This window comes from Bos indicus, chromosome 3 (assembly GCF_029378745.1).
Source record: "Bos indicus isolate NIAB-ARS_2022 breed Sahiwal x Tharparkar chromosome 3, NIAB-ARS_B.indTharparkar_mat_pri_1.0, whole genome shotgun sequence".
Taxonomy (NCBI): Eukaryota; Metazoa; Chordata; class Mammalia; order Artiodactyla; family Bovidae; genus Bos; species Bos indicus.
Window position 1 is genome coordinate 16,153,139 of NC_091762.1, and position 15,459 is coordinate 16,168,597.

The window sequence follows — 15,459 nt, forward strand, 5'->3', positions numbered from 1 at the left end:
ATAGTGGGCTTCCCTTGAGCTAGTTTCTTACCACCTGTGGCTACGTTTGCTCTAATGAGCTTGGAGAGAGAGAGTCACTGGCTGCTTTGTTTCCAAAAAGTTAGGAATAGGCTGTACCTGCAAAGGGACAGGAGTCCCTTGGTCTGCCCTCCATCTCCTTCACAAGTCAACAAACCCCTTAGCGTAGCAGGAAATTCCAGGGTGAAGATCTCTTTGGAGAGGGCAGAAGGGATGGCCTAGACTAGTGTTCACACATCTAATCACTTTCCATCAAGATTTAAATTCCAAGTTGTCATCAATGGCCGAGAGTTTCCCCCAGCTGAAGCTGGCAGCAAGAAAGTGGCCAAGCAGGATGCAGCCATGAAAGCCATGACAATTCTGCTTGAGGAAGCTAAAGCCAAGGACAGTGGAAGATCAGAAGAATCATACCACTATTCCTCAGAGAAGGAATCAGAGAAGGTAGGTGTCCTGTCCTCTGGGAGGACATCCATTCACTGTCCACATCTGTGAAGTCCTAGACCATCATCTAAGCCTCTTGAAACAATCTCGGCCTGCCCAACCCATTCTCTGTCTCAGAGTCAGCTTCCCGCTATCCCCTCTCCCCCGCCTCCCCAACCCACCTTTCCTTTTTTCATACCCAGCTCTCCTTCTGGTGCCCCCTCCCAACCTAACTGGAATTGCAGAATTTCAGAGTTGAAAGAGGCATTAAAATTTATTGAATCCGATCTCCTCTCTTGGCAGATACAAAATGAAACCAAGAACATTTAAGTAACTGATCTGCAAGGCCTAGAAAATCCCCGCAGCCCTCTTCCTTTAGAAAGCCAGCCCCAAACATGCAGTTGACCGAAAGAAGTTCTCCCATCCCCATTCCCTCTGCTGTGACAGAACAGCCAATGTTTTCTCAGTCTGTTTTTGTTCTTGTTTTGTTTTTGTTTTTGTCTCATTTTCTCCACAGACCGCAGAGTCCCAGACTGCCACCCCTTCAGCAACATCCTTCCTTTCTGGGAAGAACCCCGTCACTACATTGCTTGAGTGTGTGCACAAGTTGGGGAGCTCCTGTGAATTCCGTCTCCTATCCAGAGAAGGCCCTGCCCATGACCCCAAGTACATCTCTTGTATCATGTATCTCTGCTGAGGTTTTCTCAAAAAAGAGAGAGATACATTTTCTTCCTTGCCTCCTCGAGATGGCAGATTATTTCACTGAGCAGTCACTCCTGTTTTCAGTATGGAAAATGCGGGGCCTTGAGAGTATGGTTGCTGCTTGTGGAGCAGAGAATCTGGGGTTAGGAGTTCACAGGGCAAATTAGGGACCGAGCAGGAGGGAGACACGTGGCTTGAAGGTTACTGGTGGTGGGACTGAGAGGTGCGAGACCTAGGTCTACCTGAGATGCTCTCTGCTCTGAGGCTCTGCAGACTTACATGTTCGAGAGAAGGGTTCCTGGAGGAGATGAAATTAGGTTGATGCTTAAAAATGTTGAATAGGGGTCAGTTGGGTTGCGAGAGACTGGGGGCAGTAGGAGGGTGAAAGGCACCGGCTCTTCAAGGCAGAAGTGACTGCGTGAGCCAAGGCACAGAGGCGATGTGTGCAAGTCGTAAAGGATGACAACCTGACAAAGGCTAGGTAAAGCTGTTCTATCAAAACCAGTTTAATCCTCTCCTTTCACCTCCTGTCAGGTTCCAGTACTGTGTTGCAATGGGAACCCATACTTTCCCCACTGCCAGCGCCCCAAGCAAGAAGGCAGCAAAGCAGATGGCTGCAGAGGAAGCCATGAAGGCCCTGCAAGGGGAGGCGACCAGCTCAACGTCTTCTGAAGACCAGGTGGGGCCATTTTCTACTCACAAGATACAGGTCGTTTTTAGCGTAGGATGGCCCATAAGCCCCTCAGAGTTTCCACTGAGTGTTTATGGCTCCTCTCTGGCTGATTCTCCTTCAGCCCGGAAGTACGAACACGGAAGCATTCGATAACTTGGAATCAGTGATGCCCAACAAGGTCAGGAGGATCAGTGAGCTCGTGCGATACCTGAACACCAACCCAGTGGGCGGCCTGTTGGAGTACGCCCGCTCCCACGGCTTTGCTGCTGAGTTCAAGTTGGTTGACCAGTCCGGACCTCCTCACGAGCCCAAGTGAGTGTTCCAGTCCTGGCTACAGCCTTGTGTCACGGGATGGGACAGCCTGTAACCCAGGAAAAGGAAGGATGTGTATTAGCTGTGAATGACAGGCGGGGCATGTTGAGAGAGCCCTGTCCCCAGGGCCTCTGAGAAGGCACTAGATCAGCCATCTTGAGAAGATACCCACTCTTCCAGTAAGTGTGAGCCTTTTAAAATTTTTTAAACAAGTTTTAATTTTTAAAGGGATATATACACCCATAGAAAATCTTTCAAGTTGATTGAAAAGATGTGCAATGAAAAGGTCTCATTTCTGGTTTAGACTTCGTTTCCTTCCCCAGACTCATATACTATTACCAGTTTCTTGAGTCCATGCACATATTAGCCTGTTTTTCTTTCTCTGTTTTTTAAAATAAGTATATGTCATCTTCTGTTCTACTTCACCGTGTGCCTCAGAGGTCATTACAAATAAGTGTGTATAGACCCACCACATAAATGCTCCATTGAATAGATTTACAGTTTTTAAATTGTTTTACTGAACAAGAGATATGAAAGGCCCTCTTAAAACAGACACTCAATTACCTACCTCATAGTTTATTTAAGAAGGAGAATGTTATTACTGTTTGAAGCCCCTCCTTGCCTAATTTATCTAACCAACTTCCAGTGATATTCAGGTTGGTTTGGGTCTTACTCTTAAAAGCACTCTTGCAGTGAACATCCTGCTCTGCGTGTCTTTGTCTACATGTAGAAACTTGTCTCTGGTATAAATGTTCAGGAGTGGAAGTTCTGGGCAATCAGTCTTATACATTGTTAAGTCTTTTAAATAGGTAATAGATTATGCAAAATAAAAAATATTATTCAAAAATAAAAATATAAAAAACTTCTCACTTTTTCTTCTCACTTTCAACCAGTTCTTACTTATACATACACACACACACACCCCCCAACATGTAATAACTTTGCACTATTATATATCCTTCCAGAGTGTCCATATAAATACAAGCAGCTATATTCCCTTTCATTACACAGAAATGCATATTTGCATTAATTTCTGGCTTGCTTTTTACATACAGAATTAGTATCTTAGACAATTTTTCATATTACTTTGTGTTCTTTGTGTATAGCTGCAAAGTATAGTGTTTCAGTGTACGGATTTATCATGGTTTATTTAACCAGCCTCAGTTAATGAATGCTTGGATTGTTTCCAAACTTGGTATTATAACAAGGCTACAATGAATAACATATGTGTATTTTAAGTTTTGGTAAATTTTGCCAAATTTTCCTCCAATGAAATTATACCAGTCTATGCTTCCACCAACGATATATAAAGAATGTCTCTTCTTCTACCTCATAAGCATTCTAAAAGGTGAAAAATGGTATCTGTATACAGTGCAAAGCCTAGTCCACACCAGGATATTTATTATTACTATTTACCACATTAATAGGTCAAAGGAGAAACACCACATGGTCATCTCCTGAGGTTCCGAAGAGACATATAGTACAATTTAGCATCCATTCAGATTAAGAAAGCAGAAATTATTGAATACATCCTTTGCATGGTAAAAAACATGTCTGAAGTCAAAAGCCAGCAGCTTAATGTTAAACCCAGAACTGTTCCCATTAAAGTCAGGGAGAAGGTGTGGCTGCCAGGGTCATCAGTATTTAATATCATTCCGGAATTCCTAGCTAATGCAAGCAGTTTAGAGAAAGAAGCAAGTGTAAAGAGAGGAAAGGGGAGGTAAAGTTACCACTGTTTGTAGATGATTGGATAGTACGCCTGGAATATTTGTGAGAAAACTGAAGAAATACTGAGACGAAGCAGAATTTAGGAGAGCAGGGGGCTACAAAATGATGTGTAAGAGTCAAGAACTTTTCTTGTATATAGTAATAAGCAGTTAGAAAATGCGTAGAAAATATCCTATTTGCGACTTTAGCTAAAAAGATAAGTGACTCAGGCACATTCCTACTAGGGAATATGTGGGTTCCATGTTAGATAAAATGCCAAAAACCTGGGGACCATCTCCCCTATCCAATTCACCTCCTTCAGCCAAACTATCCTTGAAGAGAGGAAAAAAAGGAGGTGTTAGTTGCTCAGTTGTGTCCGACTCTTTGCAGCCATGGACTATAGCCTGCCATGCCTCTCTGTACATAGAATTCTCCAGGCAAGAATACTGAAGTGGGTAGCCATTCCCTTCTCCGGGGGATTTTCCCGACCCAGTGATCGAACCTGGGTCTCCCACATTGCAGGCAGATTCTTTCATTTCTGAGCCGCCAGGGAAGCTCTGTTTATTGTAACCTACAATTTCTACCCCATATCCCTTCCTCCTATTTCTGCCTCCAGTGTTAACACTCTCTCAGCCAAGCCATTGTCTTCTCTCACCTAAACCAGGAAATAGTCTCCTGGTCTCTCTACGTTTATTTATTCATTCAACAGATATCTATACAGGACATTGTATCTGTTAGAACGGGAGTCAGATATCAATAATCATATAAAGAAATGTAAGATCTTGTATTTGATAGATTATAAAGAGCTCACATTGCATGATGTGATGAGAGCCTACATGGCATGACTTGGCTCAGTGCAGAGAGAGGAGAGGGCTTCCCTGAGAAGTGATGCGTAAGCTGAGACCTTAATACCCCCAGGTCTGCAGAGCTAGTAAGGGCTGCCGGAAGGCCAGTGTGGGTGGAGCAGAGAGCACAGGGGCAGCCTGATGCCAGATGAGACTGAAGGGAACCTTGTGAGCCATATCATCCTCCTGCCTCACAAGCAGTAGAGAGCCGTTGAAGGGTTTTAAGTAAGGGAGATTCACTTGCCCCCTCCCCCAACCCCGACTTTTGCCCTCTCCATGGCATTTTTCCTACTATATTTTTATACTGCCTTTTCTTTCATACTCTAAGAAAACCATTTCAGACCTTTGTCTTCAAATTTCCAACAAAACCCCTTTCTCGCTCTAAACTGATGATCTGGCTTAATTGAGAAATTGTTGTTGTTGTTGTTCAGTCACTCGGTCATGTCTGACTTTTTGCGACCCCGTGGACTGCAGCACACCAAGCTTCCCTGTCCTTGACCATCTCCCGGAACTTGCTCAAGCTCATGTCCATTGAGTCGGTGATGCCATCCAACCATCTTATCCTCTGTCGTCCCCTTCTCGTCCTGTTTTCAGTCTTTTTCAGCATCAGGGTCTTTTCCAGTGAGTTAGCTCTTCACATCAGGTGGCCAAAGTATTTTAGCTTCGGCTTCAGCATCAGTCCTTCGAATGAATATTCAGGATTGATTTCCTTTAGGATTGACTGGTTTGATCTCCTTACAGTCCATGGGACTCTCAAGACTTCTCCAACACCATAGTTCGAAAGCGTCAATTATTTGGCAGTCAACCTTGTTTATGGTCCAGCTGCCACATCCATATATGAGTACAGAAAAAACCATAGCTTTGACTAGATGGACCTTTGTCGGCAAAGTAATGTCTCTGCTTTTTAATATGCTGTCCAGGTTGGACATAGCTTTTCTTCCAAGGAGCAAGTGTCTTTTAATTTTCATGGCTGCAGTCATTGTCTGCACTGATTTTAGAGCCCAAGAATATAAAGTCTGTCACTGTTTCCCATCTGTTTGCCATGAAGTGATGGGACTGGATGCCATGATCTTAGTTTTTTGAATGTTGAGTTTTAAGCCAGATTTTTCACTCTCCTCTTTCACCTTCATCAAGAAGCTCTTTAGTTCCTCTTCGCTTTCTGCCATAAGGGTGATGTAATCTGCATATCTTAGATTGTTGATATATCTCCCAGCAATCTTGATTCAAGCTTGCGTTTCATTCAGCCTGGAATTTTGTGTGATATACTCTGCATATAAGTTAAAGCAGAGTGACAATATACAGCCTTGACATACTAACTCCTATTACAGTTTTGAACCAGTCCTTTGTTCCATGTCCGGGTCTAATTGTTGTTTCTTGACCTGTAAAACCTGTATGCAGGTAGATAAGTATGGTGGTCTAGTATTCCCATCTCTTTAAGAATTTTCCACAAATTGTTGTGATCCACACAGTCAAAGGCTTTGGCATAGTCAGTGAAGCAGAAGTAGATGTTTTTCTGGACTTCTCTTGCTTTTTCTTCGATCCAGCGAATGTTGGCAATTTGATCTCTGGTTCTTCTGCCTTTTCTGAATCCAGCTTGAACATCTGCAGCTTCTCAGTTCACATACTGTTGAAGCCTAGCTTGGAGGATTTGTGCATTACTTTGCTAGCATGTGAAATGAGTGCAATTGTGTAGTAGTTTGAAGATTCTTTGGCATTGCCCTTCTTTGGGATTGGAATGAAAACTGACCTTTTCCAGTCCTGTGGCCACTGCTGAGTTTGCTGGCATATTGAGTGCAGCACTTTTAGGATTTGAAATAGCTCAGCTGAAATTCCATCACCTCCACTAGCTTTGTTCATAGTGATGCTTCCTAAGGCCCACTTGACTTTGCACTCTAAGAACAGCTGACTGTAGGTGAGTGATCATACCATTGTGGTTATCTGGGTCATTAAGATCTTTTTTGTATAGTTCTTCTGTGTATTCTTGCTGCCTCTTCTTAATATCTTCTGCTTCCGTTAGGTCCATACCATTTCTATCTTTTATTGTGCCCATCTTTGCATGAAATGTTCCCTTGGTATCTCTAATTTTCTTGAAGAGATCTCTAGTCTTTCCCATTCTTTTGCTTTCCTCTATTTCTTTGCATTGTTCATTTGGGAAGGCTTTCTTATCTCTGCTTGCTCTTCTTTGGAACTCTGCATTCAAATGGGTATATCTTTCCTTTCCTCCTTTGCCTTTTGCTTCTCGTCTTTCTTCAGCTATTTGTAAGGCCTCCTCAGACAACCATTTTGCCTTTTTGCATTTCATTTTACTTGGGGGTGGTTTTGATCACTGCCTCCTGTACATTGCTACAAAGCTCTGTTCATAGTTCTTCAGGCACTCTATCAGATCTAATCCCTTGAATCTATTTGTCACTCCCATTGTATAATCGTAAGGGATTTGATTTAGGTCATACCTGAATGGCGTAGTGGTTTTCCCTAATTTTTTCAATTTAAGTCTGAATTTGGCAATAAGGAGTTTGTGCTCTGAGCCACAGTCAGCTCCTGGTCTTGTTTTTGCTGACCATATAGAGCTTCTCCATCTTCAGCTGCAAAGAATATAATCAAGATGATTTCAGTATTGACCATCTGGTGATGTCCATGCGTAGAGTCGTCTCTTGTGTTGTTGGAAGAGGGCATTTGCTGTGACTGGTGCATTCAAAGGCAAAACTCCGTTAGCCTTTGCCCTGCTTCATTTTGTACTCCGAGGCCAAACTTGCCTGTTACTCCAGGTAGCTCTTGACTTCCTACTTCTGCATTCCAGTCCCCTATGATGAAAAGGACATCTATTTTTGGTGTTAGTTCTAGAAGATCTTGTAGGTCTTCATAGAACCATTCAACTTCAGCTTCTTTGGCATTAGTGTTGGGGCATAGACTTGGATTATTGTGATATGGTTTGCCTTGGAAATGAACAGAAATCATTCTGTCGTTCTTGAGATTGCACCGAAGTAGTGCATTTTGGACTCTCTTGTTGACTATGAGGGCTACTCCATTTCTTCTAAGGGATTCTTGCCCACAGTAGTAGATATTAGCAGTAACAATCCTTACTTTCCCATCACCAAATCCACCTTCCTATGTGCATCTGCACAGGACATCTGTACTGGTGTGCAGGAAGCATCCTCCTTCCATCCCGTACCCTGGATCCCCTCCTCCTCGGCCTGTCCTTCCATTCTCTCACACTCTTGTTATCAGTTGCTCCAGAGCTCTGTTGGATCATTCCCATCGGCCTACATAAATGCCTGTGCCCATCTGCTAAAACCCTTCCCTTGACCCCACATCTCCCTCCAAATACCACCTCATCTCTCTGCTCCCCTCACATCCAGACCTCTCAATATAATTGTTTATACTGGATGTCTTCATTGGTTTCACTTCACTGACTCATTCCAGTTAGGCTTTGGTCCCCAGCATTCCACTAAAAGGCTAACCACTAGCCATATGTGGTTGCTGAGCACTTGAAATGTGGCTGTGTACTGAGGAACCAAATTATCAGTTGTATTGAATTTTCATTAAAGTTAGCAGCCTCATGTGGCCAGTGGCTATCATACTGGACAGTGCAGCTGTAGTGGATCCTAATTGCGCAGCTAAGAAACTTTGTTCTATATATTGTTGTTGTTCAGTCACTCAGTTGTGTCCGACTCTGCAGCCCCATGGACTGCAGCATGCCAGGCTTCTCTGTCCTCCACTGTCTCCTGGAGTTTGCTCACTTTCATGTCCATCTCATCTTCTGCCACCCCCTTCTCCTTTTGCCTTCAGTCTTGTTTTTATGTGTACATATATAGGTATGTGTATATGTATGTATGTGTATCTTTGTGCCTAAGAGTTCATCTTCTTTTCAAACACGCAGAACACTTATGAAATTCTCCTGGATCCCTCAGGTCAAGATTCTACACAGTTTGGCCCCATCCCCTCTCTTCAACATCTCTTCATGCCTCTGTGCTTTTCCTTCATAAGCTTTAGCCCACTGGCTTGCACAAACCAGTTGGCATCATCAAAGAAAGGAGCAAAGGCATTCAGATGCTTATGACAAGCAAGAAATAGTGAGAAGCTCAGTGTGGTTGACCAGAAAGATGCATTCCTTTCAGTGCCTTGAGCTGACTGATAAGTCCTAATACTAAAACCTTTGTTATATGCAGTTAGATTATCCAAAAACCTGGGTTTCCCTAAAGCAGGTTAGGATCTGGTTAAAAGCTGGGATTCTTGAAACCTTGTCTGGTAGCTACCCAAGCTGCTTTGGTCCATCACTTCCTTCCCTCTGTGTTTGTGGAGATGCCTAACCAGGAAGGGAGGGGAACCACAGGCCACTCCCCTCCCTGCCTAGCAGCACTGCCTGCCTCCCTGTCTCCTCCCCCTTAGTTATCGCAAGGCCTCCAGGAATCTAAAGTGAAAGTGTAGTCGCTCAGTTGTGTCCAACTCTTTGCGATCCCTTGGATTGTAGCCCGCCAGGTTCCTCTATCCATGGGATTCTCCAGGCAAGAATCCTGAAGTGGGTTGCCATCTCGTTCTCCAAGGGATCTTCCAGACCCAAGGATTGAACTTGGATCTCCCGCATTGTGGGCAGACTGTATACCATCTGAGCCACCGGGGAATCCCCCAGGGATCTAAAAGTAACCCCTAATAAAGGTGTGGTTCCCGGAGCTAAGGCAAACCTTGCTCTCAGATCTCTCCAGGTTAAGTCCTCTTGAGCTAATCAGGAAATGAATGAAGAAATGGAATCAGGTAGTTGAAAAATCAGAGCATTAAAAACAGTGATTCAAGCAGGAAGAAAGTTATTCCCGTCTCATTTCTGCTTAAGTTAAAAAGGAAGTCCACATGTGGTGCTAGTATTTCTTTAAAGCTTCTCTAATACTTACTAAATTTCCTTTATGATAAAGACAGGCTTAGAGCCTTTACCAGCCACAGTGTCTCGTCAGAATTTAATAACTTGATTTTATCCTGTTTAGTTTATTTATAGCCACCTTCCGTGTACGGCAAGTGATCCTGATTTTTCATTTACAGTAGTGATACAAGTGTCCTTTTAAAATGTATTTACATTGAAAAAGAGTCAATTTAGAGAAAAATATTAAGTAAGTAATACTCAGGTGGTACCTGGATGTAGCGGAAACCACACTATGATTCAGGAATATTCAAAGTCTGGGGAGTGGTGCCTTAGGAACAGAGCTGTCGGGAGTGACGAGGCTACATGTTGGCCAGTCTGGCCTCCCCTTGAGCAAAACCAGCCCTTTGCTGGAGCAGCTGTCGGGGTCTGGTACTTGTCTTTATTCCCTGCTTCTCATCCCTAAGGTTCGTTTACCAAGCGAAAGTTGGGGGTCGCTGGTTCCCAGCCGTCTGCGCGCACAGCAAGAAGCAAGGCAAGCAGGAAGCTGCAGATGCGGCCCTCCGCGTTTTGATTGGGGAGGACGAGAAGGCAGAGCGCATGGGTTTCACAGAGGTAACCCCAGTGACAGGGGCCAGTCTCAGAAGAACTATGCTCCTCCTCTCAAGGTCCCCAGAAGCAAAGCGAAAGACAGTTAAGCCGTCTACTTTTGGTGCTATCTTTTTTTGGGGGTCCTGCTAACTCCTGTCTGGGTGGAGTCAGCTCGTAACTTGCTGTCATGTGAACTATCCCTCGGCTTTAATATTAGCCTCCATAGAGCTGGGATGTTAGTGCAAGAGGGGGAAAAGATGACCCACAAGTCGAGTAGTCCTCGACCTCCCCCGCACAGTCTGAAACATGGTGGATGCAGGCGAGGCTCTGGCCCTGACACGCCTCCTGTCCCCACAGCTCCCTCTCACGGGCAGCACCTTCCACGACCAGATAGCCATGCTGAGCCACCGGTGCTTCAACGCCCTTACCAACAGTTTCCAGCCCTCCTTACTCGGCCGCAAGATCCTGGCTGCCATCATCATGAAGAAAGACTCTGACGACCTAGGTGTTGTGGTCAGCCTGGGGACAGGTAAGTGGGCTCGGAAATGTGTCCCCCCAGCACTCCATTCCCTGTGGTGACTGCATGCACCTCCTTATTCTCCTCTGTGGGTGAATTTAAGGCAGAAGACTCATCTTACGTTATATTTTAGCTACAGTTTATTCAGGGCAAGGAATGAACTCTCATATCTTAGGAAAAAGAATACAGGAGTCAGGATTGATAAACTGAGGCTATTTGTACCTTCAGGCTTTAAGAACCAACATCCTGTATCCTATTCATCATTGTTTTCCTTTGGACATTTCACATTTGCTTTAAATGCCTTTCCAGGGAATCGCTGTGTGAAAGGAGATTCTCTGAGCCTAAAGGGAGAAACTGTCAATGACTGTCATGCAGAGATCATCTCCCGGAGAGGCTTCATCAGGTGAGCAAGATTTCAGGGTGTCGGGGCTCTGGCACCACCTCACAGGCAGGTCCTCAACCCTGCAGGGTCAGCCTTTGAGCTTCTTACTGAATCAGTCCCTCTGTGACATGCCTGCATCCCTCTCCTCGGCCTGCTGTTGAAGAGCGCTGTCTTTTCCCATTAACTCCACTTCAAGCCCCTTTTAAAAAACACGTGATGACCTCTTGATCTTCAGTGCTGTGGGGGTGAGGAGGCCTTCTGTCTCCATTTGAGGACCTACAAACAAACCCACTGTCCTGTCAGCTTTCCCTTCCAGCTCATCTTTAATTTGTGAAGGGAAAAAAGCCACAGCCTCCTGTAGTTCCTGAATCAATTTGTTCTGCCGTAAAATCCCTGTCGCTGCCAAAGCAAGAAGCTCTTGGCAGAATTGTAACTGACCTGAAAGGTTAACTTAACTGTAAGAAATGCTGAGGTCTCCCATGGAGAGATTCCACCACCTCTTTCAACCTGAGAAACCGTGGAAAGTCTGCACCGTTAAGGCTTTTCCTTACTTGGGATCAGATTGTAGAAGCAACCACTGTTCCCAGAGTCAAAGAAGTCTTCTTAACCAGACTTTCTTCTTATAGGTTTCTCTACAGCGAGTTAATGAAATACAACCCCCAGACAGCGAAGGATAGTATATTTGAACCTGCTAAAGGAGGAGAAAAGCTTCAGATAAAAAAGAGCGTGTCATTCCATCTCTATATCAGGTCTGTACAGTCTCTGTTGTCACCAGAGCCGGCCCGCCGGCTTTCCGGGGCTGGGTGTCTGAATGGTCTCCACGCCCATAATTCAGAGCTTGTTCAGTGGGCCATGCTTGACTCTTGCTTGAGGTCCACACCCTAGTGTGGAAGGACTCACACTTCTACCCACTCCAGTAGCCTGTGATAGGCTTCAGAAAAAAAAAAAAACCTTGTTTCTGCCACATGGAGCTGTTCTCGAGCCCCAGGCAACCGAAGAGATCTGTGCGCACAGGCGGGTGTTAACTGACGGCCCTGTCTTGCAGCACGGCCCCGTGTGGGGATGGTGCCCTCTTTGACAAGTCCTGCAGCGACCGAGCTGTGGAGAGCACAGACTCCCGCCACTACCCTGTCTTCGAGAATCCCAAACAAGGCAAGCTCCGCACCAAGGTAGAGAACGGTGAGTGACACGTCCTCCATCTCCCACAGAAAGGCTCTGCAAAGCCCCAGGCCCATCGCAGAGCGAGGGCACAGCTGCAGGGTTTCTGCCATCATGGGTGGGATACCAGGGTCTCGTCTCCAGGGGGAGGGAAGATGTAGGTCGGGGAAGATCTATGGGAAGATCAGGGCTCTGTTTTGCATTAGTCGGCTGGGGGGATCTCCAGTCAAATAGGAGGCAGAGGTGCCCATCTAGAGCTCAGAGGAGACAGATGGCTGCAAATAAAAGTCTGGGAGTTATCCTTCTGCGGTTGATCTTTATGGCCATGGAAGTGGATGGGATCACCTCCGGGAAGGTTGGAGAAAACGGAAAGAAAGCGAGGCAGAGCCAGCCTGAGGCACTGACAGGAGGACTCCGTGCCCGCGTCCCGCCTGCCTCGTTGGCTGCTGGCTCTGCACCTTGTCTGCCAGCTCCCCCTCCCCTGCTGTCCTCCCATGTCTCCTCAGCGTCTCCTCACGTCCACTCCATTCCCTCAGGCCATCCTCTGCAGTCATCAGAGTGACCCTCAAATAGAGGTCATGTCGCTTCCCTGCTCAAAACCCTGAAGTCTAAACACAGAGCTCCTGTATGACCCGGCAGTTCACGCCTAGGAACATCCCCAAGAGAAATGAAAATCTATCCACACAAAAACTTAACACAGACCAGCTACCCCTTCTCTCGGCGTTGCCACTCTTGGGGCTGAGGCGGCGCCAGGCTGCCGCATCAGTACTGCATTTGCTGCGCTGGCCCTGCACTTTACAGCCCCGAAGAGTCTGCTTTTTTCCTCTCATTTTTTCCCCCTGCAGTCTCCCATTATGGAGACCCAGGGAGAAAAACTAATACAGAACATTCATAGCAGCAATGTTCATAGTAGCCCAAAAGTAGAGACAACCCCAGTGACTGATGAATGGATAAACAAAATGAAGTATATCCATAAAATGGGATATCGTATGATACATGCCACCACACGAGGGAACCGAGGGAACAGTGTGAAGAAGGGAAAGAAGCCAGTCACGAAAGATTGCATATTACACGGTTCCCACATTTTCATTTACTTGAAACGTCTAGAATAGGAAAATCCATAAAGAAGGAAAGTAAATTAGGGGCTGGCTGGGCCAGCGGTGGAAGGGGCTGGAGGGAAATGGGGTGTGACTGCTAATGGATAGGAGGCTTCCTTGGAGGGTGATGAAATGTTCTCACATTGATTGTGGTGATGGCTGCACAAGTCTGTGAATACACTAAAAATTATTATATACTCTAAATGGGTGGATTGTATCTCATTAAAGTTCACGAAGAACGAAAAGCCCACCAGCCTGTCGTGGCTTCCCACGACACAAAACCAAGCCCTGCCACTTCAGCCATCCTGGTTCTTCGTCAGGTCCTTCAACAGCTAAACCCTCTGCTGCCTCAGAGCCTTTGCTTTTGCTGAACTCTGTGTCTGAAACACTCTCAACTGTTTCTTCTCTTCCTTCGTGTCTCAGCCCCCTGACAATCCTGTCCCAGGAGATGCCCTGACCTGTCCATTATAGCTCCCTCAAACCATCTACAGTCGTTACGTGTGTATTGGCTTACTTGTCTAGTGTCTGTTCCCTTTCTGCCCCCTCACTCCCATAAACCCGCTAGGAACGCAAGGATCTGATTTGGTTTTGCCCACTGTTGCTTCCCAGCACCAAGCCTAGTGCCCAGCACAAAGTAGCTGCTGTGAAATATTCAAAGAACAGATGAGTGAGAAGCCTCTGGCCCAAGTCTAAGGAGCAGAAAATGCCACGCCAGGGAGGGCCCTGGCCCAGCGGCCCTTGCAGGTCTAATCCAAGTCTCCCATCCAGGGGAAGGCACGATCCCAGTGGAGTCCAGTGACATTGTGCCCACATGGGACGGCATTCGGCTGGGGGAGAGACTCCGCACCATGTCCTGCAGCGACAAGATCCTGCGCTGGAACGTGCTGGGCCTGCAGGGGGCACTGTTGACCCACTTCCTGCAGCCTGTGTATCTCAAATCCGTCACTCTGGGTAAGGACCTGTCTTGGGAGCTGGAACCGGACTGTCATCCTGGTTCCCAGATCCCAGCAAACCGCACACTTCATTGCCAGGTGTTAACATGATGTCTCCCCTTTTCAAAGTGTGCTCGGTTCGGTGGTTTAGTAATTGATTCTGAGGGTCCCGTCTGCTGTGATGGGAAAATTGGTTTAGGCAGCGTCTCAGTAACAACATGCCAGCCAAGTCTTTCAAGGTGAGTTAGAGAAACACAGCAGCTTAAAACTGCAGCGTCTTAGTGTCCTTGCCGTCTCAGCGCTTGGCCTTACCTGGAACCTTACGTATTGTGCTTAACTGGTGATCCCTGCTAGGGAGCCGAGGCTCTGTCTGTGCCCGCCCTCCCCACTTGCCTCTGTTGCTTCATGGCACTGGGATTATCAGGTGTGTGCGTTTCTTTTATACCCAGGTTACCTATTCAGCCAGGGGCACCTGACCCGTGCCATTTGCTGTCGTGTGACAAGAGATGGAAGTGCGTTTGAGGATGGACTTCGACATCCCTTTATTGTCAACCACCCCAAGGTGCGATAACCCAATCCGTTTTTCCCTTGACGTTTTCTCCTTCTCAAGTAAGCCTGTCAGCAGAGCAGAAACGTACAGTGTAGGCAAGGGGAGCCTTAGTTGGTTTCCCTCAAACTTAGCCTTCCCTCCTTTTGAATGCTAAGGGCTGTCCTTCTTTGGGGGCTTCCCCGATGGCTAAGATAGGAAAGAATCTGCCTGTAAAGCAGGAGATCTGGGCTTGATCCCTGGGTTGGGAAGATCCCCTGGAGGAGGAAATGCAACCCACTCCAGTATTCTTACCTGGAGAACTCCATGGACAGAGGAGCCTGGCAGGCTGCAATCCATGGGGTCACAAAGAGTTGGATATGACTGAGCGATTAACACTTTTACTTTTTTTCTTCTTTTAGTTTGGAATTCATTTGAACTGAGGTGGGGTTAGTACATCTGAGTCTTAGCCAAACAAAATCATAAACAAGGGGGAAAGATCGTGACCCCGTCTTCCCTCTTTCCTGTGAGTCTTGAGTTCCTGCTTCAGAAGCTTTTCTCTGAAAGTTTCCATCTCCCTCCCCCTTGCTCCTGGAATTCGTAGGTTGGCCGAGTCAGTGTATACGACTCCAAAAGGCAGTCTGGGAAGACCAAGGAGACAAGTGTCAACTGGTGTTTGGCTGATGGCTACGACCTCGAAATCCTGGATGGGACCAGAGGCACCGTGGACGGG

At 46.3% G+C, this 15,459-nt stretch overlaps 1 protein-coding gene across 8 annotated transcripts in view; it reads left to right on the forward strand.

The window, feature by feature from the left end:
* Positions 1-15,459, forward strand: part of ADAR (adenosine deaminase RNA specific) — a 52,003-nt gene that overhangs the window by 33,616 nt on the left and 2,928 nt on the right. For 4 of the 8 annotated variants that reach the window (XM_019954359.2, XM_070785557.1, XM_019954391.2 and 1 more), the window contains 12 exons: positions 276-459; positions 956-1,104; positions 1,675-1,819; positions 1,935-2,125; positions 9,991-10,216; positions 10,472-10,643; positions 10,941-11,034; positions 11,640-11,762; positions 12,059-12,192; positions 14,037-14,219; positions 14,650-14,762; positions 15,331-15,458. In XM_019954359.2, coding sequence (XP_019809918.2) covers positions 276-459; positions 956-1,104; positions 1,675-1,819; positions 1,935-2,125; positions 9,991-10,216; positions 10,472-10,643; positions 10,941-11,034; positions 11,640-11,762; positions 12,059-12,192; positions 14,037-14,219; positions 14,650-14,762; positions 15,331-15,458 — 1,842 coding nt within the window. The remainder of the gene's footprint in view (positions 1-275; positions 460-955; positions 1,105-1,674; positions 1,820-1,934; positions 2,126-9,990; positions 10,217-10,471; positions 10,644-10,940; positions 11,035-11,639; positions 11,763-12,058; positions 12,193-14,036; positions 14,220-14,649; positions 14,763-15,330; position 15,459) is intronic. The other 4 variants (XM_019954364.2, XM_019954407.2, XM_070785552.1 and 1 more) reach the window with 3 other exon arrangements.